General features: G+C 60.6%; 2 protein-coding genes across 5 annotated transcripts; one reads left to right on the top strand and one right to left on the bottom strand.

Moving 5' to 3' along the window:
* Positions 1-4,327, bottom strand: GEMIN7 (gem nuclear organelle associated protein 7). 4 transcript variants are annotated; one of them, XM_062019744.1, is made up of 3 exons: positions 4,269-4,327; positions 2,798-2,870; positions 1-1,308 (listed from the first exon to the last, which is right to left on the bottom strand). In XM_062019744.1, the coding sequence occupies exons 2-3, from the start codon at positions 2,802-2,804 to the stop codon at positions 896-898; spliced, it is 420 nt and encodes a 139-aa protein (XP_061875728.1). In that variant the 5' UTR covers positions 2,805-2,870; positions 4,269-4,327; the 3' UTR covers positions 1-895. The 4 variants fall into 4 exon arrangements, with proteins under 4 accessions (XP_061875728.1, XP_061875729.1, XP_061875725.1 ...); XM_062019745.1 differs by lacking the exon at positions 4,269-4,327 and adding an exon at positions 3,888-3,988; XM_062019741.1 differs by lacking the exon at positions 4,269-4,327 and adding an exon at positions 3,458-3,486.
* Positions 3,887-26,958, top strand: PPP1R37 (protein phosphatase 1 regulatory subunit 37). Its single transcript, XM_062019740.1, is given in 13 exon segments — positions 3,887-4,264; positions 10,317-10,414; positions 11,034-11,079; positions 12,500-12,600; positions 15,320-15,439; positions 17,567-17,717; positions 18,961-19,116; positions 20,209-20,321; positions 21,404-21,545; positions 23,164-23,330; positions 25,262-26,096; positions 26,871-26,885; positions 26,888-26,958. Coding segments are annotated over 13 exon segments (2,208 nt in total). The 5' UTR covers positions 3,887-4,065; the 3' UTR covers positions 26,953-26,958.
* The last annotated feature ends 745 nt before the right edge of the window (positions 26,959-27,703 follow it).

The following is a 27,703-nucleotide window of genomic DNA, read 5'->3' as shown; positions in this document are numbered from 1 at the left end:
AGGGGTCTGGGGGGGTTTATTGCTGGGGACCCCCCAAAATCACACTGGGGGGGGGGGGTTAACCCCTTCATCACCACAGAGATCATTGGGGGGGGGTCTGGTGTCTGCAGCCCCCCCAAATTACAGTGGGGGGGGGGTTTAACCCCTTCATCACCACACAGATCATTTGGGGGGGGTCTGGTGTCTGCAGCCCCCCCAAAATCACACGGGGGGGGGGGGGGGGTTAACCCTTTCCTCGCCATAGAGATCATTTGGGGGGGGGGGGTCTGGTGTGTGCAGCCCCCTCAGGGTCCCCCCAAAATCATACTGGGGGATGTTTAACCCCTTCATCACCACAGAGATCATTGGGGGGGGGCTGGTGTCTGCAGGACCCCCCCAAATTACGGGGGGGGGGGTTAACCCCTTCCATCCCAGATCAGATTTTGGGGGGGGGGGGTTAACCCCTTCCATCCCAGATCAGATTTGGGGGGGGGTTAACCCCTTCCATCCCAGATCAGATTTTGGGGGGGGGGGGGTTAACCCCTTCCATCCCAGATCAGATTGGGGGGGGGGTTAACCCCTTCCATCCCAGATCAGATTTTGGGGGGGGGGTTTAACCCCTTCCATCCCAGATCAGATTTTGGGGGGGGGGGTTAACCCCTTGCATCCCAGATCAGATGAACTGGGGGGCTTGGGGTGTTTTTAACCCCCTTCACCCTGGATCAGATGGAGTGTGGGGGGGATGTTTAACCCCCTCCACGCTGGATCAGATGAGATGGGGGGGTGTTTAACCCCATCCCACCCAGATCAGATGGGGGGGGGGAGAGGGATGTTTAACCCCTCCCACCCCGGATCAGCTGAAGTTTGGGGGTGGGGGGGTTGGGTTGGGAGGTGGCTGAGGGCTGTTTTAACCCCTTCACACCCGCCCCGGAGGCAGGAGGAAAGAATAAGCCACCAAATCCTGCCAACGCAGCAGAGCAGCCTCCTGCACCCCCAGAGGGGTCTGCAAAGAATCCACCTGCACAGCCACAGCTCCCACATCCACGGCCCCCAGCACGGCCGCCACGCAGCCCCCTCCCCCCCGCAGCCAGAACTGCGCCGGGCGGCCGCCCCCCAGCGCCAGCCCCCGCAGGAAGCGCCGCCGCAGCGCCGCCCGAGCGCCCTGAGCCCCAGCCCCAGCCCCAGCCTGAGCCCCAGCCCCAGCCTGAGCCCCAGCCTGAGCCCCAGCCCCAGCCCCACACGGCGCCTGCACACGGGGCCAGTCGGGGCTGAAGCCGCGGCCGGAGCCGTCGGGGCCTCGAGGCAGCCGCAGGACACTCACGGGGGGGGCTGCAAAGGGAAAGGGGGGGGTCAGGTCTGGGAGCCTCCCACACACACAAGCCCTGGAACCCCCCCAAAACGGAGCCAAAAGAGCAAGTGTCCCCCCAAAGCTGCACACAGACACCCCCAGAAGCCCCCCCGACCTCACCCAGTGCTCTTCAAACACCCCCAAAGCTGCCCAGAAGCCCCCCAAAGAGCCCCCAAACCCTCAGAGTAACCCCCAAAGCTGCCCACAACCCCCCAGAAGCCCCCCAAAGAGCCCCCAAACCCTCAGAGTACCCCCCAAATAGCCCCCAAACCCTCAGAATACCCCCTCAAAGATCCCCACAAAGCCCTCAACCCCCCCTAGAAGCCCCCAGACCCCACCCAGTACTCTTCAAGCCCCCCCAAAGCTGCCCACAACCCTCCAGAAGCCCCCCAAAGAGACCCCAAACCCTCAGAGTACCCCCCAAAGCTGCCCAGACACCCCCAGAAGCCCCCCAAAGAGCCCCCAAACCCTCAGAGTAGCCCCCAAATAGCCCCCAAACTCTCAGAGTACCCCCCAAAGCTGCCCAGACACCCCCAGAAGCCCCCCCAACCTCACCCAGTACTCTTCAAAACCCCCCAAAGCTGCCCACAACCCTCCAGAAGCCCCCCAAAGAGGCCCCAAACCCTCAGAGTACCCCCCAAAGCTCCCACAAATCCCTCAAGCCCCCCTAGAAGCCCCCAGACCCCACCCAATACTCTTCAAACCCCCCCAAAGCTGCCCACAACCCCCCAAACACTCCCAGAAGCCCCCCCAAAGAGCCCCCAAATCCCACCCATTACCTTCAAACCCCCCCAAAGCTGCCCACAACCCTCCAGAAGCCCCCCAAAGAGCCCTCAAACCCTCAGAGTACCCCCCAAAGCCCTCAAATCCCCCTAGAAGCCCCCAAACCCCACCCAGTACTCTTCAACCCCCCCAAAGCTGCCCACAACCCCCCAAACCCCCATAGTACCCCCCAAAAGCTCCCCACAAAGCCCTCAAACCCCATCCAGAAGCCCCCCCAAAAAGCCCCCGAACCCAGTACTCTCCAAAACCCCCAAAGCTGCCCACAAAGCTCCCCAAAACTCCCCATGGAATCCCCAACCCCGCCCCTAGGAGCCCCCCAAAGCTCCCCCCCAAAGCCCTCAACCCCCCCTAGAAGCCCCTCAAAGCTCCCCACAGAGCCCCCAAATTCCCCCAGTACCCACCCAAATCCTCCCAGTACCTCCCAACCCCAACCAGCACCCCCCCCAAAGCCCCCCAACCCCCCAGTACCCTCCAAACCCTCCCAGTACCCCCCCAAAGCTCCCCACAGACCCCCCAAAACCCCCCAGACCTCCCAAAACTGCTGCCCCCCCTCCCCAAAAGACCCTCTAAAACACCAAGTACCCCCCCAAAGCCCCCCAATGGAGCCCCCAAACCCTCCCAGTACCCCCCAAAGAGCCCACACAGAGCCCCCCCAAAGCCCCCCCTGAACCCCCCATCCCGCATCACCTTCCATGGCCCCGCACGGGCTCGGGGGTCGCTCCGCAGCCGCCCCCTCGCCGCCGATTCGCGTTCCCGGGGCCTGGACGGGACAGACACGGCTCAGAGCAGGGGGAAGCTTTGGGGGGAGGGGTCCTGACCCCCCCTTTTCCCCTCCCCGGCCACGCCCCGTCCCCAACCCGCCGCCGCTCCGCAGATTCGCCACAGCCCCCTCGTGCCCTTTCCCCTGGCCCAGGGGGGTCTCACCCCTCTTCCTCACCCCCATCCTCTTCCTCACCTCCATTAACCCCCCTCAACCCCCTTTTTCCCCCCTCGACCCCCTTTTTCCCCCCCTTTCACCCCCTTTTTCCCTCCCCCCTTTGCTCCTCCCCATCCCCAACGCTCCGCAGATTCGCCACAGCCCCCTCGTGCCCTTTCCCCTGGCCCAGGGGGGTCTCACCCCTCTTCCTCACCCCCATCCTCTTCCTCACCTCCATTAGACCTCCCTTGAGCCCCTTTTTCCCCCTGTGACCCCCTTTTTCCCCCCTTCACCCCCTTTTTCCCTCCCCCCTTTGCTCCGCCCCGTCCCCAACCCGCCGCCGCTCCGCAGATTCGCCACAGCCCCCCGATCCATTCCCCCCCTCCCCAGGGGGTCTCACCCCCCTTCCTCACCCCCATCCTCATCCTCACCTCCATTAGACCCCCCTTGATCCCCCTTTCACCCCCTTTTTCCCCTCCCCCCCTTTGCTCCGCCCCACGCCCCCAACGCTCCGCAGATTCGCCACATCCCGCCCGATTCATTTCCCCCTGCCCAAAGGGGTCTCACCCCCCTTCCTCACCCCCATCCTCTTCCTCACCCCCCTTGACCCCCCTCGACCCCCTTTTTCCCCCGTGACCCCCTTTTCCCCCCCTTCACCCCCTTTTTCCCTCCCCCCTTTGCTCCGCCCCGTCCCCAACGCTCCGCAGATTCGCCACAGCCCCCCGATCCATTCCCCCCCTCCCCAGGGGGTCTCACCCCCCTTCCTCACCCCCATCCTCATCCTCACCCCCATTAACCCCCCCCAACCCCTTTTCCCCCCTTTCCCCCTCTCCCTCCCCTCGCTCCGCCCCGCGGCCGTGCCGAAAGTGCCGCAGCGGCGGCTCCGCTCCGCTCCCGCCGGTGGCGCCCCCGGCCCGGCCCGTCCCCCCTCGCCCCGTCCCCCCGCCACGACCCCTCCGGGCGCCCCCTTCGCCGCCCCGGCCCGTGCCCCGGCCCAGCGATGCCGCCGGGGCCGCGCTGAGCGCCGGCAGCTGCCGCCATGGACGCGCCGGGCCCGGGACCCGCCGGTTCCCCCCCAAGCGCCGGCGCGGCCGAGGCCTCGGAGCCCCCCGCGGACGGGCCGGGGCCCGGGGCCGGCGAGGACGGGCGGCTGAGGCCCGGAGCCAAGCGGGTGACGTTCCCGAGCGACGAGGACATCGTGTCCGGCGCCGTGGAGCCCAAAGACCCCTGGAGACACGGTACCGGGGCTGGGCCGGGGAACGGGGCTCCGGGAGCGGAGCGGAGCCGGGAGAGGGCCCGGGACGAGCCGCGGGAGGGGACGGAGGGGCCGGGGGTGGGCTCGGGGCGGTGGGTGCTGAGCTCGGGGTCTGGATGAGGCTCAGTGGGTGCTGAGCTCAGGGGCAGGATCAGCATCAGTGGGTGCTGAGCTCAGGGGTGGTGGGTGCTGAGCTCAGGGTCAGGCTCGGTGGGTGCTGAGCTCAGGGTCAGGCTCGGTGGGTGCTGAGCTCAGGCTCGATGGGTGCTGAGCTCAGGGTCTGGATGAGGCTCAGTGGGTGCTGAGCTGAGGCTCGGTGGGTGCTGAGCTCAGGGTCTGGATGAGGCTCAGTGGGTGCTGAGCTGAGGGTCCAGGGCAGTGGGTGCTGAGCTCAGGGTCAGGATCAGCATCAGTGGGTGCTGAGCTCAGGGGCGGTGGGTGCTGAGCTCAGGGGCAGGATCAGCATCAGTGGGTGCTGAGCTCAGAGGCGGTGGGTGCTGAGCTCAGGGGCAGGATCAGCATCAGTGGGTGCTGAGCTCAGGGGCGATGGGTGCTGAGCTGAGGGTCAGGTCAGGGTCAGGATCAGCATCAGTGGGTGCTGAGCTAAGGGGTGGTGGGTGCTGATCTCAGGGCGGTGGGTGCTGAGCTCAGGGGCAGGATCAGCATCAGTGGGTGCTGAGCTCAGGGGTGGTGGGTGCTGAGCTCAGGGTCAGTGGGGCTCCCCAGCACCCCCAAACCTCCCTCCCTTGCTCCTGGCAGCTCCCCAGCACCCCCAAACCTCCCTCCCTTGCTCCTGGCAGCTCCCCAGCACCCCCAAACCTCCCTCCCTTGCTCCTGGCAGCTCCCCAGCACCCCCAAACCTCCATCCCTTGCTCCAGGCAGCTCCCCAGCACCCCCAAACCCCCCCAAACTTCAACCCCAGAAGCTCATCAGGTGTGTCCCAGCTTTGCTTTCACCCCAAACCCTCTGCTTTGAAGCCCCTGAAGGTCTGGGATGGGGCCAAGTGCTGGGTAAACCCCGAGAGGAGGCGACTTGAGGGTCAGATCCTGCTCTGGGGCCACTTCCCTGGGCGCAGTGGGCACGTGGTGCCACGTTACTCAGCTGGAAAGGAGCCAGAGATCACAAGACAAAGAAGAAGAAGAAGAAGGGAGGGAGGAGAGAAAAGTGCCTCTTTCCTTTCCCCTTTCTCCTGGGGCTTCAGCAGCTGCTTCGTGCCAAAGCTCCAGAGCCACAGCCCCCAGAGGAGCCAAAAGCTGCTTCTCATCAAAGCCTTGGGCTGGAGGAGGGGAAACAGCCCAAAGAAAGGGTTAAAGCCACCCCAGGAGCCTGGTGTGGGTGAAGTTCTGGTGCCTCCAAGCTCTCCAGGGCTTTGGTGGGTTGGTTTTGGGGTGAGATTCTTGGTGCTACCCTTGGAAGCTCCTTTTCTCCCCCAACCCAAAGTGCTGGAGCTTGGAGGTGGGCAAAGAGCAAATGTGGGTGTTGTGGCACTGCCACAGCCACCAAGCTGCAGCCAAGTGCCACCAAACCCCCCCTGCTGAGGCTTCCTGAGGGGAGGAAGAAGAGTTTCCTTCATCCTGAGCTGGAGATGCCACTTGGTGACCTCTGAGGGATGGTTTGAGGAGCTTTGGGAAGCTGCTCCTGGAGTTACACCAGGACAGAACCATCCCCAGCGCCCAGCTCAGCATCCCCCATGGTGAGGGGTTGGAATCCAGCACAAGGAGCTCAAAACCAACCCTCCTGAGCTCAAAACCGACCCTCCTGAGCTCAGAACCGACCCTCCTGAGCTCAAAACCCCTCCTGAGCTCAAAACCGACCCTCCTGAGCTCAAAACCAACCCTCCTGAGCTCAAAAACCCTCCTGAGCTCAAAACCGACCCTCCTGAGCTCAAAACCGACCCTCCTGAGCTCAAAACCGACCCTCCTGAGCTCAGAACCGACCCTCCTGAGCTCAAAACCGACCCTCCTGAGCTCAAGACCGACCCTCCTGAGCTCAAAACCGACCCTCCTGAGCTCAAAACCCCTCCTGAGCTCAAGACCGACCCTCCTGAGCTCAAAACCGACCCTCCTGAGCTCAGAACCGACCCTCCTGAGCTCAAAACCGACCCTCCTGAGCTCAAGACCGACCCTCCTGAGCTCAAAACCGACCCTCCTGAGCTCAAAACCCCTCCTGAGCTCAAGACCGACCCTCCTGAGCTCAAAACCCCTCCTGAGCTCAGAACCGACCCTCCTGAGCTCAAAACCGACCCTCCTGAGCTCAGAACCGACCCTCCTGAGCTCAAGACCGACCCTCCTGAGCTCAAAACCGACCCTCCTGAGCTCAGAACCGACCTTCCTGAGCTCAAAACCGACCCTCCTGAGCTCAGAACCGACCCTCCTGAGCTCAGAACCGACCCTCCTGAGCTCAGAACCGACCCTCCTGAGCTCAAAACCGACCCTCCTGAGCTAAAAACCGACCCTCCTGAGCTCAGAACCCTCCTGAGCTCAGAACCGACCCTCCTGAGCTCAAAACCGACCCTCCTGAGCTCAGAACCGACCCTCCTGAGCTCAAAACCGACCCTCCTGAGCTCAGAACCCTCCTGAGCTCAAAACCGACCCTCCTGAGCTCAGAACCGACCCTCCTGAGCTCAAAACCGACCCTCCTGAGCTCAAAACCGACCCTCCTGAGCTCAGAACCGACCCTCCTGAGCTCAAAACCGACCCTCCTGAGCTCAAAACCGACCCTCCTGAGCTCAAAACCGACCCTCCTGAGCTCAGAACCGACCCTCCTGAGCTCAAAACCGACCCTCCTGAGCTCAAGACCGACCCTCCTGAGCTCAGAACCGACCCTCCTGAGCTCAGAACCGACCCTCCTGAGCTCAGAACCCTCCTGAGCTAAAAACCGACCCTCCTGAGCTAAAAACCGACCCTCCTGAGCTCAGAACCGACCCTCCTGAGCTCAGAACCGACCCTCCTGAGCTCAAAACCCAACCCTCCTGAGCTAAAAACCGACCCTCCTGAGCTCAGAACCGACCCTCCTGAGCTCAGAACCCTCCTGAGCTCAAAACCGACCCTCCTGAGCTCAGAACCGACCCTCCTGAGCTCAAAACCGACCCTCCTGAGCTCAGAACCGACCCTCCTGAGCTCAAAACCGACCCTCCTGAGCTCAAAACCGACCCTCCTGAGCTCAAAACCCCTCCTGAGCTCAAAACCGACCCTCCTGAGCTCAGAACCGACCCCCCTGAGCTCAGAACCGACCCTCCTGAGCTCGAGGGGGAAAAGCTGCTGCTGCCCTGTTAATGAGTAACCAGCTGTTGGCTTTGGCACGGGCTCAGATGGGATTCACCAACCCTGGGGAGATCTGCAGGATCCCTTCTGAGGGATCTCTCTGCAGGGATCCAGCTCTCTCAGCCACCCCAGGGCCTCACAACACCCCAAAGTGAGGATAAAGCGAGAGACACATCAAAAGGAGCTTTTAGGGCAGGAAAAACACATCATTTGGGGTTTTCTCCCTCACCCTGGAGCCTCTGTGAGCTGCTTTCTGCCCTTTCCTTGGCTGGGGACTGGAGTTTGGTGTTTACCAGCAGCTGCTGATGCCTCAAGTGGCTTTTGCCAAGGGCTGTGGGCGAAAAACAATGAGTGAGGAGGGTGAAACCCAAAGCTGAGGCCCCACAGGAGGTTGGGAAACAACTCATTAGAGGCTCATCAAGTCATAATAAAGAGATTAATTAATGAGGGTGGTGAACTCCTGCTCTAGGGGGGATGTTGGTGCAGGGGGGTTGAGCTGGGAGGAGGAGGGTTGGTGGCTAAAGCAAAGCCTTTGGGTGGTAAATTGATGCTCAGTTGGGTTTTTTCCTCCTTGAGGGGGGAAAATCAACCCCAAGCTTCAGATAATCAAATGGTTTCTGTCCTGGGAGGGGATTTAGGGGTGAGAAAAGCCCTTTTTAGGGCTCAAATCAGCCCCTTTGGGTGGTAAATTGATGCTCAAGGGGGTTTTTTCCTCCTTGAGGGGGGAAAATCAACCCCAAGCTTCAGGTAATCGAATGGTTTCTGTCCTGGGAGGGGATTTAGGGGTGAGAAAAGCCCTTTTTAGGGCTCAAATCAGCCCCTTTGGGTCATAAATTGATGCTCAAGGGGGTTTTTTCTTCCTTGAGGGGGGAAAAATCAACCCCAAGCTTTGGATGAGCAAATGGTTTCTGTCCTGGGAGGGGATTTAGGGGTGAGAAAAGCCCTTTTTAGGGCTCAAATCAACCCCTTTGGGTGATAAATTGATGCTCAAGGGGGTTCTTTCCTCCCTGAGGGAGAGAATCAACCCCAAGCTCCAGATGAGCAAATGGTTTGGGGCAACAAAAGCCCTTCTTGGGCATCACCTCATGAAGTTCTCACTTGGGGAGTGTTTAAAGCTTCACCCCTTCACTCAGCTGGCTCCTGGGTATCCCCACAAACCTCTCCAGGATGACTTGGGATGGCTCAAAGGGCCTTAAACCCCAGCTCAGGGCTGAGCTGCTGCCTCGTGTCCCGTGGCAGAGGTGCCCTGGGACAGGTTTAGGGGCTGAACCAAGGAAGTGTTTGGTTTGAAGGTTGGTTGTTGGGGTTTGTAAAGCTCAGCTGGATGTTGCAGCCCCAGGGATGAGAGGAGAAGGAGAGGGAGGGAGGGAGGGAGGGAGGAGGCTGGAGCTGCTTTGTGCTCCAAGTGTGAGGTTCCTCAAGGAATCTGGTTTCTCCAGCTTGGCTGATCTCCCCCCTACACACACAAACACACCCTGGGGATGGATTTTAGTGGTTGTGGAGGTGGGAATTGTCCTTCCTGGGCTTTTAATGAGGTCTCCTGACAGCTCCCAGAGCCCTTGGCATCCAGGGCAGTGATTCAACCAGGGCTTGGGCAGCTGAGGAAATGCCACTCGGCTTCTTGGAGCTCTGGGTGGATTTGCCAGGGGATGACAAGTCTCAGAGGGGTTGTTTGTAGCTGGTGCCTCATAGATTTGGGCTCAGATCTTCTCCTGCTGCCCTGGGTCCTTCTGGGGTGATGTGTGTCCTGTCCCAACAGAGTTTTGAGTTGAAAACCTCACATTTAGGTGAAACTGAAAGCAAGGAGAAGGTGGTTGGATGTTTGTTGAGGTGGGATGAGGTGGGGTGGGAGAGGCTTTGGCATCCTCTGACCTTCTCTGATGGCTTTTGTGCAGCTCTGGGGCCAGAATCATGGCTGGAGGGAGCAGGAGGAGCCTTTGTGCAGCCCCTTTGGTGCCTGAGCAAGAGCTCCCCTGGAAGGGTTTGGAAGGGACCTTAAAGCTCATCTCCAGGTCCTGCATCACCCCAGGTCACCCCCAAGTCCTAGACCCCCTTCCCCATGGCCTCCAGGTCCTGGATCCCTTTCCCCATCACCCCAAGTGACCCCTCCCCAGGTCCCAAACCCCCTCCCCATGGTCCTGTGAAACTGGAGGTTCTACTGGAACCATGAGGAGAAGCTGCTTTGGTGCTGAGCCCTGGCCCAGGCTGCCCAGGGAGGCTTTGGAGCATCTCAGGTGGCTTCCAAAGCCACCTCAACACCTCCCTGTGCCCCCTCTGACCACCAGGAACCTGCTTTAGGGCTGGAGAAGCTCTTCAAGGTCTAAAGAGCTCTGAAGGGATTCTCTGGTTGCACTGGAACCATGAGGAGAAGCTGCTTTGGTGCTGAGCCCTGGCCCAGGCTGCCCAGGGAGGTTCCTCAGGAGCTTCCCAACCCCACTTGGGCTCATCCCTGTGCCCCCTGAGCACCAGGAACCTGCTTCAGGGCTGGAGGAGCTCTGGAGCTTCCTTCCCACCCCCATCACTGTGTGATCCTCTGGTTCCACTGGTACAGGAGGAGAAACCCCTGGCCCAGGCTGCCCAGGGAGGGTGTGGAGGCTCCTCAGGAGCTTCCCAACCCCACTTGGGACTCATTTCTGATGGAGGGCAACCCTCTGGAGCAGGAGATTTGGACTTAGATGACCCTTGGAGGTGTCTTCCAACCCCCCACTGCTGTGTGACTGCTTCTGGGTTCCAACCCCCAACCTCTCACCTCAACCCTTCCCCCTTTTCCAGCCCAGAACGTGACTGTGGAGGAAATCCTGAGCTCCTACAGACAGGCCTGCCAGAAGCTCAACTGCAAGCAGATCCCCAAAGTCCTCAAGCAGATCCAGGTGAGAGGCTGCTGCAGGTCCCAAACTCGCCCCAAAACCCACTTGTGATGAGGCTCTGAGGTCTGTGCTGGGTCAGGTGGGGACAGGGACCCTCCTGCTTGAGTGGGACGAAGGGATTTGGGTGCAGGAGGGTAAGAAGGGGAAGGCAGTTGCTCCCAGAGCGTGGGTGTGGAGTTTCCACTCGACTCTGTGGCTGTCTCTGGCTCCTCAGGGTCTTGTGCAGGGCTCTGAGCTTCCCCTCCCAGTCAGGGCACTGGGTGTGAACTGGGCCAGGGTGGGCTGGGGGTTTCTCCTCCTCCCAGGGAGACTCCCATGGCCTGGGAGAGGGATGGTTGTTGCTTTGGTTGGGGGTTGGGTGTGGGGGGGTCACTGTTCCTTCCTCAGGCACCTCTGGTGCCTTCCTCTTCACATCCAGCCCCTCATCTTCCTCACCATGCCCCACAACCCCGTGGGGAGGCTCCTCAGCTCTCCCCATCCCTCCCTCACACCCAGCTTGGAGTGAAGCTCGGGCTGGGACTCCCCAGATCCTCTCTTCATTGCTCCATCACATCCATCCCCTTCCTCTTCACCTTCCTCTTCCTCCTGAGGGTGAACTGCTGCTGCTTTTCCCTCCCTGCAGGAGCTGAAGGACCTGGCTCCCAGGATTGACTGCTTAGATCTGAAAGGTGAGACTCCTCTTTGGCATCACCCAAAGGGCTTTTCCCTCTCTCTCTCTCTCTCACTCCCAACAATCCTCTTCCCTTCTCTTCCTGGAGCTGTGTCCCACAGCCAGAGCTGGAGACAACCTCAATCTAGAAGCTCCTAGAGGTGGTTTCTACAGGAGGAGTGGGAATGTTCTGCTTGAGGAGCAACCAAAGCAGCAGCACAACAGCTTCAGTAGCTCCTCAAGCAGTTGGGTCCCCACCTTGAGTGACCTCAGTGGGTTCTGAGTGAGTCCTGAGTCCCCCACCTTGAGTGATCCCAGTGGGTCCTGAGCCAGTGGGGTGACCTTTTTGCTTCCAGAGCTTCCAGCTTGGCAGCTTCTGTCCTTAAATGCAACTGGGCAAGTGAGGTGGGACAAACTTCTTCCCTGTGGAGCTTGAGGGAGCACTGGGAGGGGGTTTCCCAGAGGGGTTGTGGAGTCCCCTTCTCTGGACACATCCCCAAAGCCCTCCTGAGATGTTTCCCAAGGACCTGAGGCTTTGGCTTGACTCGTTTCCCAAGCCCATCCTGCAGAGAAGCCACCAGAGATCATCCCCCCTGGCTCCCAGGGCTGGGATTCCCTCCCCTTCCTCCTCCTCCAGCTTCTGGTTGGAATCCAGGGGGGGTTGTCCCTGATTTAGGGGCTGTGCTGGTGGCTCCTTGATCACAGAATCCCCTTGTAAGGGTTGGGAGGGATCCCCAAAGGTCATCCAGAGCAGGAGCAGCCTAGAGCAGGTCACCCAGAGACACCCAGGGACACCCAGAGACACCCAGGAGCACCCAGGGACACCCAGGAGCACCCAGGGGCACCTAGGGACACCCAGGGGCACCTAGGGACACCCAGAGACACCCAAGGGCACCCAGGAGCACCCAGAGACACCCAGGGACACCCAGAGACACTCAGGAGCACCCAGAGACACCCAGGGACACCCAGGGACACCCAGAGACACCCAGGAGCACCCAGGGACACCCAGGAGCACCCAGAGACACCCAGGAGCACCCAGGGGCACCCAGGAGCACCCAGAGACACCCAGAGGCACCCAGGGGCACCCAGGAGCACCCAGAGACACCCAGGGGCACCTGGGGGCACCCAGGAGTACCCAGGGGTACCCAGGGGCACCCAGGAGCACCCATGGACACCCAGGGGCACCCAGAGACACCCAGGGGCACCCAGGAGCACCCAGAGACACCCAGGGGCACCCAGGGGCACCCAGGGACACCCAGGGGCACCCAGGGACACCCAGGGACACCCAGGGACACCCAGGCCCTGTGTGTGGGGTTAAATCCCCATCAGCACCCACCGTTGCCTTTCAGTTCCCTTCCAGCAGGGTTGTGAGCTGCTTCCCACCCCCCTCACGTGCTCAAACACCCCAAATCCACCCCATTTTCCCCTCTTTCCTCCAGGGGAGAAGCTGGATTACAAAGCCTGTGAGGCTCTGGAGGAGATTTTCAAGAGGATCCAGTTCAAAACAGTGGATCTGGAGCAAACGAGCTTGGACGAGGACGTAAGTGACCCCCTGTGACCTCTCCCCCACCTTCTCCTTCCTCTCCTGGGCTTCTGTGGCCAAGCCTCAGCTCCTCCTTGAGCACCTGCTGTGTTCTCTGGAGCTGGTTTGGTGTCATAGTGTCCATTCCTTTCATCCCCACACACACACACACTTCCTGAGCTCTGGCCACAGCCCTTTGCTGCTGCTTGGAGGAAGGAGCTTGAGCAAGGGCTTTGAAGGAACAGCCTTGAAGAGCTGCTCTGAGGGGCTCAGGAGCCTCTTGGAGGTGAAGAGTAAAGTCCAGGCTCTCTCCTGCATGTCTCAGCCCAGCAGGACTTGTCTTCCCTTCAGCTCTCAGTGCCTGGGGCTTGGAGTTCAGGTCCCAGCAGGTGAATGCAGGAGGTGAAAGGTTAAGGGAGAGGTTAAAAGTGATCTTATCCAGCTCTGATCCTGAGCTCCCCTTGGCCCAGAGCATCCCCTGGGCTAAAAGTGATCCTGTTTAGCCCAGATCCTGAGCTCCCCTTGGCCCAGAGCATCCCCTGGGCTAAAAGTGATCTTATCCAGCTCTGATCCTGAGCTCCCCTTGGCCCAGAGCATCCCCTGGGCTAAAAGTGATCTTATCCAGCTCTGATCCTGAGCTCCCCTTGCCCCAGAGCATCCCCTGGGCTAAAAGTGATCTTATCCAGCTCTGATCCTGAGCTCCCCTTGGCCCAGAGCATCCCCTGGCAGTCCTCAGCATCCTCCAGCCTCTTGTTTCTCCCCCCTCTCCCCCCTCTCCCAGACCCACCTTTGCTGGGAAGCAGCTCCCAACCCTCCTGGGAAGGAACTGAGAGCCCCCAGCGGGTGCTGAGGGGGATTTAACCCCACACCCAGGGCCTGGCTGAGGGAAGCAGCAGCTCAGGGGAGTGTTTGAGGGCAGCACACGGGGACTGGGCATCACTGGGAGCCCCAGAAGCTCTGCCTGGGGGTTGGGAAGAAGGAGCAGGAGCTGGTTTTAGGGCTGGGGCGAGGGATGTGTGTGCAGAGCAGGGCTGGGCTGAGCTCCTGACAGCTTCTGTCTGGGCTGTGAGTTCATCCTGTGCTTGGTTGGACTCGTTGTCTTCACTGGAAGGGTTGGAAGAGACCTCAAAAGGTCATCCCAATGATCATCATCATCATCACCCCCAACCTTGGCAGAGCAGGATCACCTAGAGCAGGTGACCCAGGAGCTCATCCAGGTGGGCTTTGGGAGCCAGGAGCCAGGAGCAGGGATCCAGAGGGACACTTGGGAGCACAGGGAAGGGTGTTTGGACAGATCCAGGAGGGTTGGGAGTGAAAGGGCAGGAGCAGAGCTGAGGAACATCTAAAAGCTCCTCAGGCAGGAGCACAACCATCTGCTCAATTACATCATGAGCCTCTTGAGAGGCTGAAAAGGCAGAAAAGAGGCACCAAAAGCTTCCAGGAGGACAAAAAACTGCCCCCTGAGCATCAGGAACCTGCTTCAGGGCTGGAGGAGCTCTGGAGCTTCCTTCCCACCCCCATCCCTGTGTGATTCTCTGGTTCCTCTGGCACAGGAGGAGAAACTCCTGGCCCAGGCTGCCCAGGGAGGCTTTGGAGGCTCCTCAGGAGCTTCCCAACCCCATTTGAACTCATTTCTGATGGAGGGGAACCCCCTTGAGCAGGAGATTTGGCCTTAGATGACCCTTGGAGGTCCCTTCCCACCCCCCCAGTGTGTGATTGTCTGGTTCCTCTGGCACAGGAGGAGAAACCCCTGGCCCAGGCTGCCCAGGGAGGCTTTGGAGGCTGCTCAGGAGGTTCCCAACCCCTCTTGGGCTCATCCCTGTGCCCCCTGAGCACCAGGAACCTGCTTCAGGGCTGGAGGAGCTCCAGAGCTTCCTTCCCATCCCCATCCCTGTGTGATCCTCTGGTCCCACTGGCACAGGAGGAGAAACTCCTGGCCCAGGGAAGGTTTGGAGGATCTCAGGAGCTTCCCAACCCCACTTGGACTCATTCCTGATGGAGAAGAACCCCCTTGAGCAGGAGATTTGGCCTTAGATGACCCTTAGAGATCCCTTCCCACCCCCATCCCTGTGTGATCCTCTGGTCCCACTGGCACAGGAGGAGAAACTCCTGGCCCAGGGAAGGTTTGGAGGATCTCAGGAGCTTCCCAACCCCACTTGGACTCATTCCTGATGGAGAAGAACCCCCTTGAGCAGGAGATTTGGCCTTAGATGACCCTTAGAGATCCCTTCCCACCCCCATCCCTGTGTGATCCTCTGGTTCCTCTGGCACAGGAGGAGAAACTCCTGGCCCAGGCTGCCCAGGGAGGCTTTGGAGCATCTCAGGTGGCTTCCAAACCCACCTCAACACATCCCTGTGCCCCCTCTGACCATGAGGAACCTGCTTTAGGGCTGGAGGAGCTCTGGAGCTTCCTTCCCACCCCCATCACTGTGTGATTCTCTGGTTCCTCTGGCACAGGAGGAGAAACCCCTGGCCCAGGCTGCCCAGGGAGGCTCTTTAGGAGCTTCCCAACCCACTTGGTCACGTTTCTGTGCCCCTGAACCCGCTTCAGTGCTGGATGAGCCCCTCAGGACCTTCCCCACCCCTGTGTGATCCCCTGATCCCAGACCAACGCCATCAAGTCCCATCATGGAGGAACCATCCCCAGACTCACTTCTACCCTTCCACCTTCATCCCTTTTCCCCCTCAAACCCTCCCTACACCTTCCTCCTCCTCCTCTCCTCTCCATTGCTGCCAGGGGGCCTCGGCCTTGTTCGACATGATCGAGTATTACGAGTCGGCCACACACCTCAACATCTCCTTCAACAAGCACATCGGCACCAGGGGCTGGCAGGCGGCTGCACACATGATGAGGAAGGTTTGTGCTCCTCTTCATCACCTCCCACACCCCTCTGAGGGTCCATGAAGAGGCTCCTCTGGGTTGTTTCCCCCCTTCTGTGGTGGTTTCCCTCCCTGTCCATGGAGGAGGCCGCAAAGCGCCTCCATGAGGGTGAAGGTTGGAGGCAAGGAGGGAAAACATGGCCCTCATCATCCTCCAGGGTGATGAAGGCTCAGGGAGATGGGTGAGGAGACAAAGGGAAGGGAGGGAGGTGTCATGAGGTGGTTTGTTGGAGGGTGACTGCTGTGTTTGGCTTTGTGGGGTTAATTAACCTCATTGTTCAGCACTTCATTAGGGCCTGAGGCCCAGGGCAGGGGAGGAGCCGGGTAACCACCCTCCATCCTTAATTAACCCCCCAGCTGCTAATTGGGGTGAGGGATGGGGGTGGGGAGAGGTCTGAGCCTGGGGTGGTGCCACACTGGGGACGTGGGGTGGGTACAACAAGGGGTTGTGGCCCCTGAGCCACAGCTGGGCTTTGGGGGGAAAAAGAGGGGGTTTGGGTCACTTCTGAGGGAGAAAGTGGGGTTTGGGGGGAGAAAGAGGGGGAAAGTGGGGTTTGGGGGGAGAAAGAGGGGGTTTGGGGCACTTCTGAGGGGGAAAGTGGGGTTTGGAGGGTTCTGAGGGGGGAAAGTGGGGTTTGGGGGGAAAAAGAGGGGGTTTGGGGCACTTCTGAGGGAGAAAGTGGGGTTTGGGGGGGTTCTGAGGGGGGAAAGTGGGGTTTGGGGGGTTCTGAGGGGGGAAAGTGGGGTTTGGGGGGAAAAAGAGGGGGTTTGGGTCACTTCTGAGGGGGAAAGTGGGGTTTGGGGGGTTCTGAGGGGGAAAGTGGGGTTTGGGGAGGATTCTGGAGGAGAAAATGGAGTTTAGGTGGATTCCTGAGGGGAAAAGTGGGGTTTAGGTGGGGTTTTGAGGGAAAAAGTGGGGTTTAGGTGGGGTTTTGAGGGAAAAAGTGGGGTTTTAATGAACTTCAGAGGGAGAAAGGGGGTTTGGGTGAGGTTTTGAGGGGAAAAAGTGGGGTTTTGGTGGATTCCTGAAGGAAAAGTGGGGTTTAGGTGAGGTTTTGAGGGTAAACGTGGGTTTTTAGTCAACTTCTGAGGGAAAAAGTGGGGTTCCAATTAACTTCTGATGGAGAAAGGGCGTGTGGGTGGGGTTTTGAGGGAAAAAAGTGGGGTTTTGGTCGAGCTTTGAGGGGAAAAGTGGGGTTTAAGTGCACTTTTGAGGGGAAGAAGTGGGGTTTAGTGAGGTTTTGAGGGTAAAAGTGGGGTTTTAGTCAACTTCTGAGGGGAAAAGTGGGTTTTTAGTGAACTTCTGAGGGGAAAAGGGGGTTTAGGTGGGGTTTTAAGGGGAAAAAGTGGGGTTTTGGTGGATTCCTGAAGGAAAAGTGGGGTTTTGGTGGAGCTTTGAGGGGAAAAGTGGGTTTTAAGTGCACTTTTGAGGGGAAAAAGTGTTTTTAGTGAGGTTTTGAGGGTAAAAGTGGGTTTTTAGTCAACTTCTGAGGGAGAAAGGGGGTGTGGGTGAGGTTTTGAGGGGAAAAAGTGGGGTTTTGGTGGATTCCTGAAGGAAAAGTGGGGTTTAGGTGGGGTTTTGAGGGTAAAAGTGGGGTTTTAGTCAACTTCTGAGGGAAAAAGTGGGGTTCTAAATAACTTCTGAGGGAAAAAGTGGGTTTTTAGTGAACTTCTGAGGGGAAAAGGGGTTTAGGTGGGGTTTTGAGGGGAAAAAGTGGGGTTTTGGTGGATTCCTGAAGGAAAAGTGGGGTTTTGGTGGAGCTTTGAGGGGAAAAGTGGGTTTTAAGTGCACTTTTGAGGGGGAAAAGTGAGGTTTTGTTCCTTTTCCCCCCATCCCTGCAGATATTAACCCTCTCCTACTCCTGTGGCCCTGTGAAGCTCAGCCTGGGCCATCCCAGCCCACAGGCTTATCTGAGCAGCTCCTTCTGGCTCCTTTCTCCCCCTTATCTGAACCTCAGCACTTGACCAAAGTGGTTGTGAGATGAGCTGCTCTTATCTGAGCAGCCCAGAGGCAGCCCAAGACCCAGCCTCAGCCTGTGCAATGCCTCCAGGACCCATCAGATGAGGTTCAGCTTCATCCCCTCTGCTGTGTTTCCCCCTCCAGACCAACTGCCTGCAGTACCTGGATGCCAGGAACACCCCTTTGCTGGACCACTCAGCTCCCTTTGTGGCTCGTGCCCTTCGGATCAGCAGCAGCCTGGTGGTCCTGCACCTGGAGAACACCAGCCTCTCAGGAAGACCCCTCATGCTGCTGGGTGAGTGGCCACCACAGCAAAGTCATCACCACCACCATCATCATCCTCCCTCAGTTCCCCAGACCTGGGGGGTTTCTGTTCCAGCTTGGCCTGAGGATGGTGGGGACGTGGTGGTTGTCTCCCAGGACACAAGGTGGGACACACAAAGTTCACCTGGAACAGGGGGAAGGAAGAGTTTTGGTGCTGAGCTGAGGGAGTCCTGGCCCAGGCTGCCCAGGGAGGCTCCTCAGGACCTTCCCAACCCCCCTTGGGCTCATCCCTGTGCCCCCTGAGCACCAGGAACCTGCTTTAGGGCTGGAGGAGCTCTGGAGCTTCCTTCCCACCCCCATCCCTGTGTGATCCTCTGGTTCCTCTGGCACAGGAGGAGAAACTCCTGGCCCAGGCTGCCCAGGGAGGCTTTGGAGGCTCCTCAGGAGCTTCCCAACCCCACTTGAACTCATTTCTGATGGAGGGGAACCCCCTTGAGCAGGAGAGTTGGCCTTAGATGACCCTTGGAGGTCCCTTCCCACCCCCCCAGTGTGTGATCCTCTGGTTCCTCTGGCACAGGAGGAGAAACTCCTGGCCCAGGCTGCCCAGGGAGGCTTTGGAGGATCTCAGGAGCTTCCCAACCCCCCTTGGGCTCACCCCTGTGCCCCCTGAGCACCAGGAACCTGCTTTAGGGCTGGAAGAACTCCAGAGCTTCCTTCCCACCCCCGTCACTGTGTGGTTCTCTGGTTCCTCTGGCACAGGAGGAGAAACCCCTGGCCCAGGCTGCCCAGGGAGGCTTTGGAGGCTCTTCAGGAGCTTCCCAACCCCTCTTGGGCTCATCCCTGTGCCCCCTGAGCACCAGGGACCTGCTTTAGGGCTGGATGAGCTCTGCAGGACCCTCCCTCACCCCTGTGTGATCCTGTGCTGATCACTAAGCTAACGAGCTGGTGCTGGCACAGCAGGGCTGGGGGTTGGTGCCAGTGTCTTGGCTTCTGCCAGGGAGGTGTTTCTGGCCTCTTAATCATTGATGAGTTTGGAAAGGAGCTTGGCAGAGGGCTGTGGCCTGTGTGATCTGATCCCAACTCTGGGCTTGGCCTTGGTGACACAAGCTCCAGCCACTTCCCTCTAAGGGAGGGCAACAAGGGGCTGGCACAAGGTGCCCCTGGTAGCCAAAACCCCTCTGAAACGTGTCTGAGGGGGGTTGTGGCTCTTCTTTGGGGCTGGGAAAGGTGAAGGTTCACTCTTTGAGGTGTTACCTTTGGTGCCTTTCTCCCAGCCACGGCTCTGAAGATGAACATGAACCTGAGGGAGCTGTATTTGGCTGACAACAAGCTGAATGGGCTCCAGGACTCAGCTCAGCTGGGCAACCTGCTCAAGTTCAACTGCTACATCCAGATCCTTGACCTGAGGAACAACCACATCTTGGATTCAGGTGAGGGGAAAGGGCAGGGGGGAGGATCCTTTTGGGTATAAACCCCCTCAACAACCTCCCTGACTCCTCTGAGGTGCTGGGCTGTGGGGAGGAAGAGCGAGGATGGTGCCTTTGGGCTTTGGAGGATCAGCTTGCAGCTCCATCCAGTTCTTGTTCGTGGCTTGAGGGGTGGGTTGAACCTCCAAATGAGCAGCCAGAGCTAACACCAACCCCAGGAGGAGCCAAACCAACCCCAGGAGGGGCCAAACCAACTCCAAGAACATCCAAAATGACCCCAGGAAGGGCCAAAATGACCCCAGGAGGGGCCAAACCAACTCCAAGAACATCCAAAATGACCCCAGGAAGGGCCAAAACGACCCCAGGAATAGCCCAAGTAACCCCAGGAGGGGCCAAACAACCCCAAGAACTACCAAAACGACCCCAGGAACATCAAAACCAACTCCAAGAACATCCAAAATGACCCCAGGAGGGGCCAAAACGACCCCAGGAATAGCCCAAGTAACCCCAGGAGGGGCCAAACCAACCCCAGGAGCATCAAAACCAACCCCAGGAGGGGCCAAACCAACCCCAGGAACATCAAAACCAACCCCAGGAGGGGCCAAACCAACCCCAGGAACATCAAAATCAGCTCCAAGAACTACCAAAACAACCCCAGGAACATCCAGGCAACCCCAGGAGGGGCCAAACCAACCCCAGGAGCATCAAAACCGACCCCAGGAGGGGCCAAACCGACCCCAGGAACACCCAAACCAAGGAGGGGAACCTTCTTTAGGGCTCTGGAGGCTCCACAGTCCAACCTCTGCTGAAGGAGAGGGACCAAGTGACCCTGGGGGACGTGTCCCCACCTCAGCCTCAGCCTCTGCCCTCCCCAGGAGGGGTTTTACCCCCACTCCAAAGCCTCTGTGTGTGTTTCCCACCCAGCTGAGGGAAGCAGGAGCTTGGGAAGGGGGTTGGAGGTGCTTTGGAGCCTCTGCCAGGGCCAGAGCTTGGCATGGTGATGGCAGCAGGGTCCAGGCTGGCGTGGGGATGGGGAGGGGAAGGGAGGTTTGACTCCTCATCCTCTTCCTCCCTCCTTGGGGGTTTGTTTTCTAGGCTTGGCTTATCTCTGTGAAGGGCTGAAGGAGCAGAGGAAAGGGTTGGTCACCCTGGTGCTGTGGAACAACCAACTGACTCACACTGGCATGGCCTACCTGGGGATGACACTGGTGAGTGCTGCAGCCAGGAGGAGGAGGATGGATGATGATGATGATGGTGGGTGGTGGCTTCTGCTCCAGGAGAAACATCAACCCCACCAGTGCCAGGGATGGGTCTGGGCAGAGGGAGGGTTGATGTGGCCTCAGTGGGTTCAGAGCTGAGGTTGAACCTGCTCAGGGTGGACCCAGCAGCATGTTCAAGGGTGGTGGGAGGATGGGGGGCAGCAGGGCCAGGGAGGTTCTGCTCTGCTCCTCTGCCATGGTGGGGCTTCAGTTGAGGTCCTGGGGCGAGTTCTGGGCTCCCCAGTCCCAGAGGGACAAGGAACTGGTGCCAAGGGCTCCCAGGAGGGCTACTGAGGTGCTGTGAGGGGCTACCAAGGTGTGGGGAGAAGGGCCAGGGAGGTTCTTCTTGTCTCCTCTGCTCTGGTGGGGTCTCAGCTGGGGTCCTGTGGCCAGTTCTGGGCTCCCCAGTCCCAGAGGGACAGGGAACTGGTGCCAGGGGCTCCCAGGAGGGCTCCCAGGGGCCGAGGGCTGATGGACACAAGGTGGGACACACAAAGTTCACCTGGAACAGGGGGAAGGAAGAGTTTTGGTGCTGAGCTGAGGGAGCCCTGGCCCAGGCTGCCCAGGGAGGCTCCTCAGGAGCTTCCCAACCCCCCTTGGGCTCATCCCTGTGCCCCCTGAGCACCAGGAGCCTGCTTTAGGGCTGGAGCTTCCTTCCATCCCTCACCATTGTGTGGTTCCACTGGCACAGGAGGAGAAACCCCTGGCCCAGGCTGCCCAGGGAGGCTTTGGAGCATCTCAGGTGGCTTCCAAAGCCACCTCAACACCTTCCTGTGCCCCCTCTGACCACCAGGAACCTGCTTTAGGGCTGGAGAAGCTCTTCAAGGTCTAAAGAGCTCTCAAGTGATTCTCTGGTTGCACTGGAACCATGAGGAGAAGCTCCTTTGGTGCTGAGCCCTGGCCCAGGCTGCCCAGGGAGGCTCCTCAGGAGCTTCCCAACCCCCCTTGGGCTCATCCCTGTGCCCCCTGAACCTCCTTTAGTGCTGGATGAGCCCCTCAGGACCCTCCCCACTGCTTCCTCTCTCCCACAGCCTCACACCCAGAGCCTGGAGACCCTGAACCTCGGCCACAACCCCATTGGCAACGAAGGAATCCGCAACCTGAAGAACGGGCTGATCGGGAACCGCTCGGTGCTGCGCCTGGGCCTGGCCTCGTCCCGCCTCACCTGCGAAGGTGACACGGCCCCTGAGCCTCCAGCAGCTCTGCCCTGGCTCTGCTGACACACCCTGGGCCTGCAGGAGCTGCAGTGGGCCAGCTGAGCTCAGCTCTAGGCTCTGTGGGGCTCCCTTTGCTCTAGAACCACACTCTGGCTCTGGAACCACAGTCTGGCTCCTGTCTGAGCCTGGAGGAGCTGGAATGGTCCAGCTGAGCTCAGCTTTAGGCTCTGTGGAGCTCCCTTTGGTCTAGAACTACTCTCTGGCTCCTGTCTGGTTCTGGAGGAGCTGGAATGGTCCAGCTGAGCTCAGCTTTAGGCTCTGTGGGGCTCCCTTTGCTCTAGAACCACACTCTGGGTCCTCTCTGGCTCTGGAGGAGCTGGAATGGTCCAGCTGAGCTCAGCTTTAGGCTCTGTGGAGCTCCCTTTGCTCTAGAACCACACTCTGGCTCTTCTCTGGGTCTGGAACCACACTCTGGCTCCTGTCTGGCTCTGGAGGAGCTCGAATGGCCCAGCTGAGCTCAGCTTAGGCTCTGTGGGGCTCCCTTTGCTCTAAATCCACACTCTGGCTCCTCTCTGGGTCTGGAACCACACTCTGGCTCCTGTCTGAGCCTGGAGGAGCTGGAATGGTCCAGCTGAGCTCAGCTTTAGGCTCTGTGGGGCTCCCTTTGCTCTGGAACCACACTCTGGCTCCTGTCTGGCTCTGGAGGAGCTGGAATGGCCCAGCTGAGCTCAGCTTAGGCTCTGTGGAGCTCCCTTTGCTCTAGAACCACACTCTGGCTCCTGTCTGGCTCTGGAGGAGCTGGAATGGCCCAGCTCAGCTCAGCTTAGGCTCTGTGGAGCTCCCTTTGCTCTAGAACCACACTCTGGCTCCTGTCTGAGCCTGCAGGAGCTGGAATGGCCCAGCTGAGCTCAGCTTAGGCCCCATGGAGCTCCCTTTGCTCTAGAACCACACTCTGAGTCCTTTCTGGCTCTGGAGGAGCTGGAATGGTCCAGCTGAGCTCAGCTTAGGCTCTGTGGAGCTCCCTTTGCTCTGGAACCACACTCTGGCTCCTGTCTGAGCCTGCAGGAGCTGGAATGGCCCAGCTGAGCTCAGCTTAGGCCCCATGGAGCTCCCTTTGCTTTAGAACCACACTCTGGCTCCTGTCTGAGCCTGCAGGAGCTGGAATGGCCCAGCTGAGCTCAGCTTTAGGCTCTGTGGAGCTCCCTTTGCTCTGGAACCACACTCTGGCTCCTGTCTAAGCCTGGAGGAGCTGGAATGGTCCAGCTGAGCTCAGCTTTAGGCCCTGTGGGGCTCCCTTTGCTCTAGAACCACACTCTGGCTCTAGAACCACACTCTGGCTCCTGTCTGAGCCTGCAGGAGCTGGAATGGCCCAGCTGAGCTCAGCTTAGGCCCCCTGGAGCTGCCTTTGGTCTAGAACCACACTCTGGCTCCTGTCTGAGCCTGCAGGAGCTGGAATGGCCCAGCTGAGCTCAGCTTTAGGCTCTGTGGAGCTCCCTTTGCTCTGGAACCACACTCTGGCTCCTGTCTGAGCCTGGAGAAGCTGGAATGGGCTGGAATGGCCCAGCTGAGCTGAGCTTAGGCCCCCTGGAGCTGCCTTTCACCCCGTGGCTGCTCTGCCCTCCCTCCCTGCCCAGGAGCCGTGGCTGTGGCCGAGTTCATCGCCGAGAGCCCGCGGCTGCTGCGCCTGGACCTGCGGGAGAACGAGATCAAGACGGGCGGCCTCATGGCGCTGTCCCTGGCCCTCAGGGTCAACCACTCCCTGCTGCGCCTCGACCTGGACAGAGAGCCCAAGAAGGAGTCGGTAGGAGCCACCTTCCCCCTGCCCCAGCCCAGCTCTGCAGCCCTTGGGCTGCTTCTTGCCTCGGGGGGTGGCAGCTGCAGCTCACCCCGACAGCCCAGGGAGGCTTCTGGAGGTCTCCAGAGCAACATCAACCCCGGCTCTGAGCAGGAGCTGCAGCACTTTGGGGTGCTGCTGGGTGTCCCCTGAGCTCATGGGGTGCTGCTGAGTCCCCTGAGCTCATGGGGTGCTGCTGGGTGTCCCCTGGGCTCTTGGGGTGCTGCTGGGTGTCCCCTGAGCTCATGGGGTGCTGCTGGGTGTCCCCTGAGCTCATGGGGTGCTGCTGGGTGTCCCCTGGGCTCTTGGGGTGCTGCTGGGTGTCCCCTGAGCTCTTGGGGTGCTGCTGAGTGTCCCCCAGCTCCTGGGGTGCTGCTGGGTGCCCCCTGAGCTCCTGGGGTGCTGCTGGGTGATCCCTGAGCTCCTGGGGTGCTGCTGCATGATCCCTGAGCTCTTGGGGTGCTGCTGAGTGACCCCCAGCTCCTGGGATGCTGCTGGGTGCCCCCTGAGCTCCTGGGGTGCTGCTGGGTGACCCCCCCAAGGATGGGAAGCTCTTGGGGTGCTGCTGGGTGTCCCCTGAGCTCCTGGGGTGCTGCTGGGTGACCCCTGAGCTCATGGGGTGCTGCTGGGTGTCCCCTGAGCTCTTGGGGTGCTGCTGAATGATCCCTGAGCTCCTGGGGTGCTGCTGGGTGACCCCCTAAGGATGGGAAGCTCTTGGGGTGCTGCTGGGAGACCCCCCCAAGCATGAGAAGCTCCTGGGGTGCTGCTGGGTGTCCCCCAGCTCCTGGGGTGCTGCTGAGTGACCCCTGAGCTCTTGGGGTGCTGCTGAATGATCCCTGAGCTCCTGGGGTGCTGCTGGGTGACCCCCTAAGGATGGGAAGCTCTTGGGGTGCTGCTGGGAGACCCCCCCAAGCATGAGAAGCTCCTGGGGTGCTGCTGGGTGTCCCCCAGCTCCTGGGGTGCTGCTGGGTGACCCCTGAGCTCCTGGGGTGCTGCTGGATGTCCCCTGAGCTCTTGGGGTGCTGCTGGGTGATCCCTGAGCTCATGGGGTGCTGCTGGGTGTCCCCTGAGCTCTTGGGGTGCTACTGAGTGTTCCCCCAAGCATGAGAAGCTCCTGGGGTGCTGCTGAGTGACCCCTGAGCTCTTGGGGTGCTACTGAGTGTCCCCCACCCCAAGGATGGGAAGCTCTTGGGGTGCTGCTGAGTGACCCTTGAGCTCCTGGGGTGCTCCTGAGTGTCCCCCAGCTCCTGGGATGCTGCTGAGTGTCCCCTGAGCTCTTGGGGTGCTGCTAAGTGACCCCCAGCTCCTGGGATGCTGCTGAGTGTCCCCTGAGCTCTTGGGGTGCTGCCGAGTGACCCCCCAAGCATGAGAAGCTCTTGGGAAGCTCCTGAGGTGCTGCTGAGTGACTCCTGAGCTCTTGGGGTGCTACTGAGTGTCCCCCTCCCCAAGGATGGGAAGCTCTTGGGGTGCTGCTGAGTGTCCCCTGAGCTCTTGGGGTGCTGCCGAGTGACCCCCCCAAGCATGAGAAGCTCTTGGGAAGCTCCTGGGGTGCTGCTGAGTGACTCCTGAGCTCTTGGGGTGCTACTGAGTGTCCCCTGAGCTCTTGGGGTGCTGCTGAGTGACTCCTGAGCTCTTGGGGTGCTGCTGAGTGTCCCCCCAAGGATGGGAAGCTTCTGGGGTGCTACTGAGTGACCCCCCCCAAGCATGAGAAGCTCTTGGGGTGCTGCTGAATGTCCCCCAGCTCCTGGGATGCTGCTGAGTGTCCCCTGAGCTCCTGGGGTGCTGCTGGGTGACCCCCCAAGGATGGGAAGCTCTGGGGAAGCTCTTGGGGTACCACTGAGTGCTTCTTTCTTATTCCCAACCCCCTCAACCCCCCTTTTTTTTTGGGGGGTCCCAAGGTGAAGAGCTTCATCGAGACCCAGCGGAGCCTCTTGGCCGAGATCCAGAACGGCTGCAAGCGCAACTTCGTCCTGGCCAGGGAGCGGGAGGAGAAGGAGCAGCAGCTGCAGCACTCGGCCTCCATGGCTGAAATCCCCCTGCCAGAGCCTGCAGAGGGGGATCCCCCCGAGGCTGCTGCTGCTGGGGACCCCACAACCACAACCACAGCCCCAGCCCCGGGAGCCACAGACACCCCGACGGCCTCGGAGAACGGGGACACGGCGCTGGAGGAGGAGGAGGAGGAGGAGGAGGAGGATGAGGATGGTGACAGAGGGGATGGGACTGATTCAGACACAGATGAGGAGGTGGATGGTGCCTCAGACACAAAGGACTGGAACCAGAGACCCCAGCACCCTCCTGACCCCACAGCACCCATGCTGGATGAGACACCACGACACCTTCCTCCTCCTCCTCCTCCTCCTCCTCCTCTCCCCAGCTCCCAGGAAACCCAACCTCCAGCCTCCCAGGGCAAAGAGAGAAGGATTTCAGTTTCCAGCCCTGGCAGAGGCCATAAAATCTTCGTGGTGACCAGGGTGGAGAGTTTCCCAGAGGCAGCGAGTCCCGGCAGCGCCGCGCAGGATGAGGCCGAAGGCGCCAAAGCCCAGCTGGCTCCTCCTCAGGCCAATGGAGCTGTGGCTGGAGCCTCTGCTGGGGCTGAGCTGGGGCTGGGGAGGGGTCCCTGGGAGACCCTGAGCCACGACAGTTCCCTCCCCAACGGCCTCAAGACGGATTTTGCCCGAGCGCTGCCGGAGCCGGACGGAGACGGGAAGATGGGAGCGTGCGGTGCTGAGCGTGGTGAGGGGCTGGGAGGGGCTGGGGGGATGGGGAGGGGATGAGGGGATGGGGAGGGGATGAGGGGATGGGGAGGGGGCTGAGGGGATGGGGAGGGGGGTTGTGGGGCTGGGGAGGGGGATGAGGGGGCTGAGGGGATGGGGAGGGGGTTTTGGGGCCAGGGAGGGGGATTTTGGGGCTGGGGAGGGGGCTGAGGGGATGGGGAGGGGGGTTGTGGGGCTGGGGAGGGGGATGAGGGGGCTGAGGGGATGGGGAGGGGGTTTTGGGGCCAGGGAGGGGGATTTTGGGGCTGGGGAGGGGGCTGAGGGGATGAGGAGGGGGGTTGTGGGGCTGGGGAGGGGGCTGACGGGATGAGGAGGGGGGTTTTGGGACTGGGGAGGGGGCTGAGGGGCTGGGCAGGGGAGTTTTGGGGCCAGGGAGGGGGTTTTGGGGCTGGGAGGGGGATTTTGGGGCTGGGAGGGGGCTGAGGGGCTGGGAGGGGGCTGAGGGGCTGGGCAGGGGATTTTGGGGCTGGGAGGGGGCTGAGGGGCTGGGGAGGGGGGTTTTGGGGCCAGGGAGGGGGATTTTGGGGCCCTTTTTCCATTCAAAACTCCACTTTCCCTCTCACCCCCCCCACCCCCCCGTTTTCCCTCTGCCCCCAGCTGCCCTTCACCCCCCTTTGGGAGCCTCCTGGCTGGAGCTTTCCTTCCCCTCCCCCTCCCCAAACTCTTGGGGGTGTTTTTGGGGGGGAAACCCCCAAATTCGGTCCATTTGGGGTGTTTTTGGGTCCCTTGGCAGAGCTGAGCTGCTCCAGAGCGAGCAGGAGCTGGAGGAGCTGCTGCTGGAGGCGAGTCAGGACACGGGGCAGGAGCTGCCGTGAGCTCAGGTGGGGGGGGGTGATTTTGGGGTGAGGGGGTGGGATTTTGGGGTGGGGGGGTGGGATTTTGGGGAGGGGGAGGGGGCTGGGGACCCCCATGGCTGCTCTTTCTCCTCTCTTGCAGGTCCTGGGGGTCGGTTGGCATCGAGGGGATGCTCTGCTGTAGCTTTATTCTTCCCCCCACACCCCAAAACCAACCTTTGGGACCCCCCCTTTGATTTTTCAGCCCCCTCCCCAGCACCCTGAGACCCCCCCCTCACCCAAAGACCCCCCCCCAGCACCCAGAGACCCCCCCCAGCACCCAAAGACCCCCCCCCCAGCACCCAGAGACCCCCCCCCAGCACCCAGAGACCCCCCCACAGAGGGGGAAGGGGGGAGGCAGAGGCTGGTGCAATGGGACAACCAAACCCCCCCCCATCATTTTTTGGGGGGGGGGGGGTGGAACCTACACACTACAGGGGTTGGGGGGGGGGGTCTCACTCCCCCCCATGTCCCCCCCCACCCCCCCAAAATCCCCCCCCCAGGCCGAGCTGCAGCCCCCAGCAGCCTCAAGGGTTTATTTATTACCAAGTTCCTCTTGTTTTGGGTCAGTTTTGGGTCTGTATTTATCGGGGGGGGGGGGGGTTCAGAAGTAGCCCCCCCACCCCAATTCCCCCCACCCCAAGCCCCCCAACCCCCCCCCAAGCTGCAGTACCCCAGGGGTCCCCCCTTTTTTGGGGAGGGGGGGTACCAAGGTGGGAGCCTGGAGGAGGAT

The sequence above is a fragment of the Colius striatus genome, unplaced genomic scaffold (genome assembly GCF_028858725.1).
Source record: "Colius striatus isolate bColStr4 unplaced genomic scaffold, bColStr4.1.hap1 scaffold_144, whole genome shotgun sequence".
NCBI lineage: Eukaryota > Metazoa > Chordata > Aves > Coliiformes > Coliidae > Colius > Colius striatus.
The sequence above is the reverse complement of the archived record's forward strand: the minus strand, read 5'-3'. Positions and strand labels throughout refer to the sequence as shown.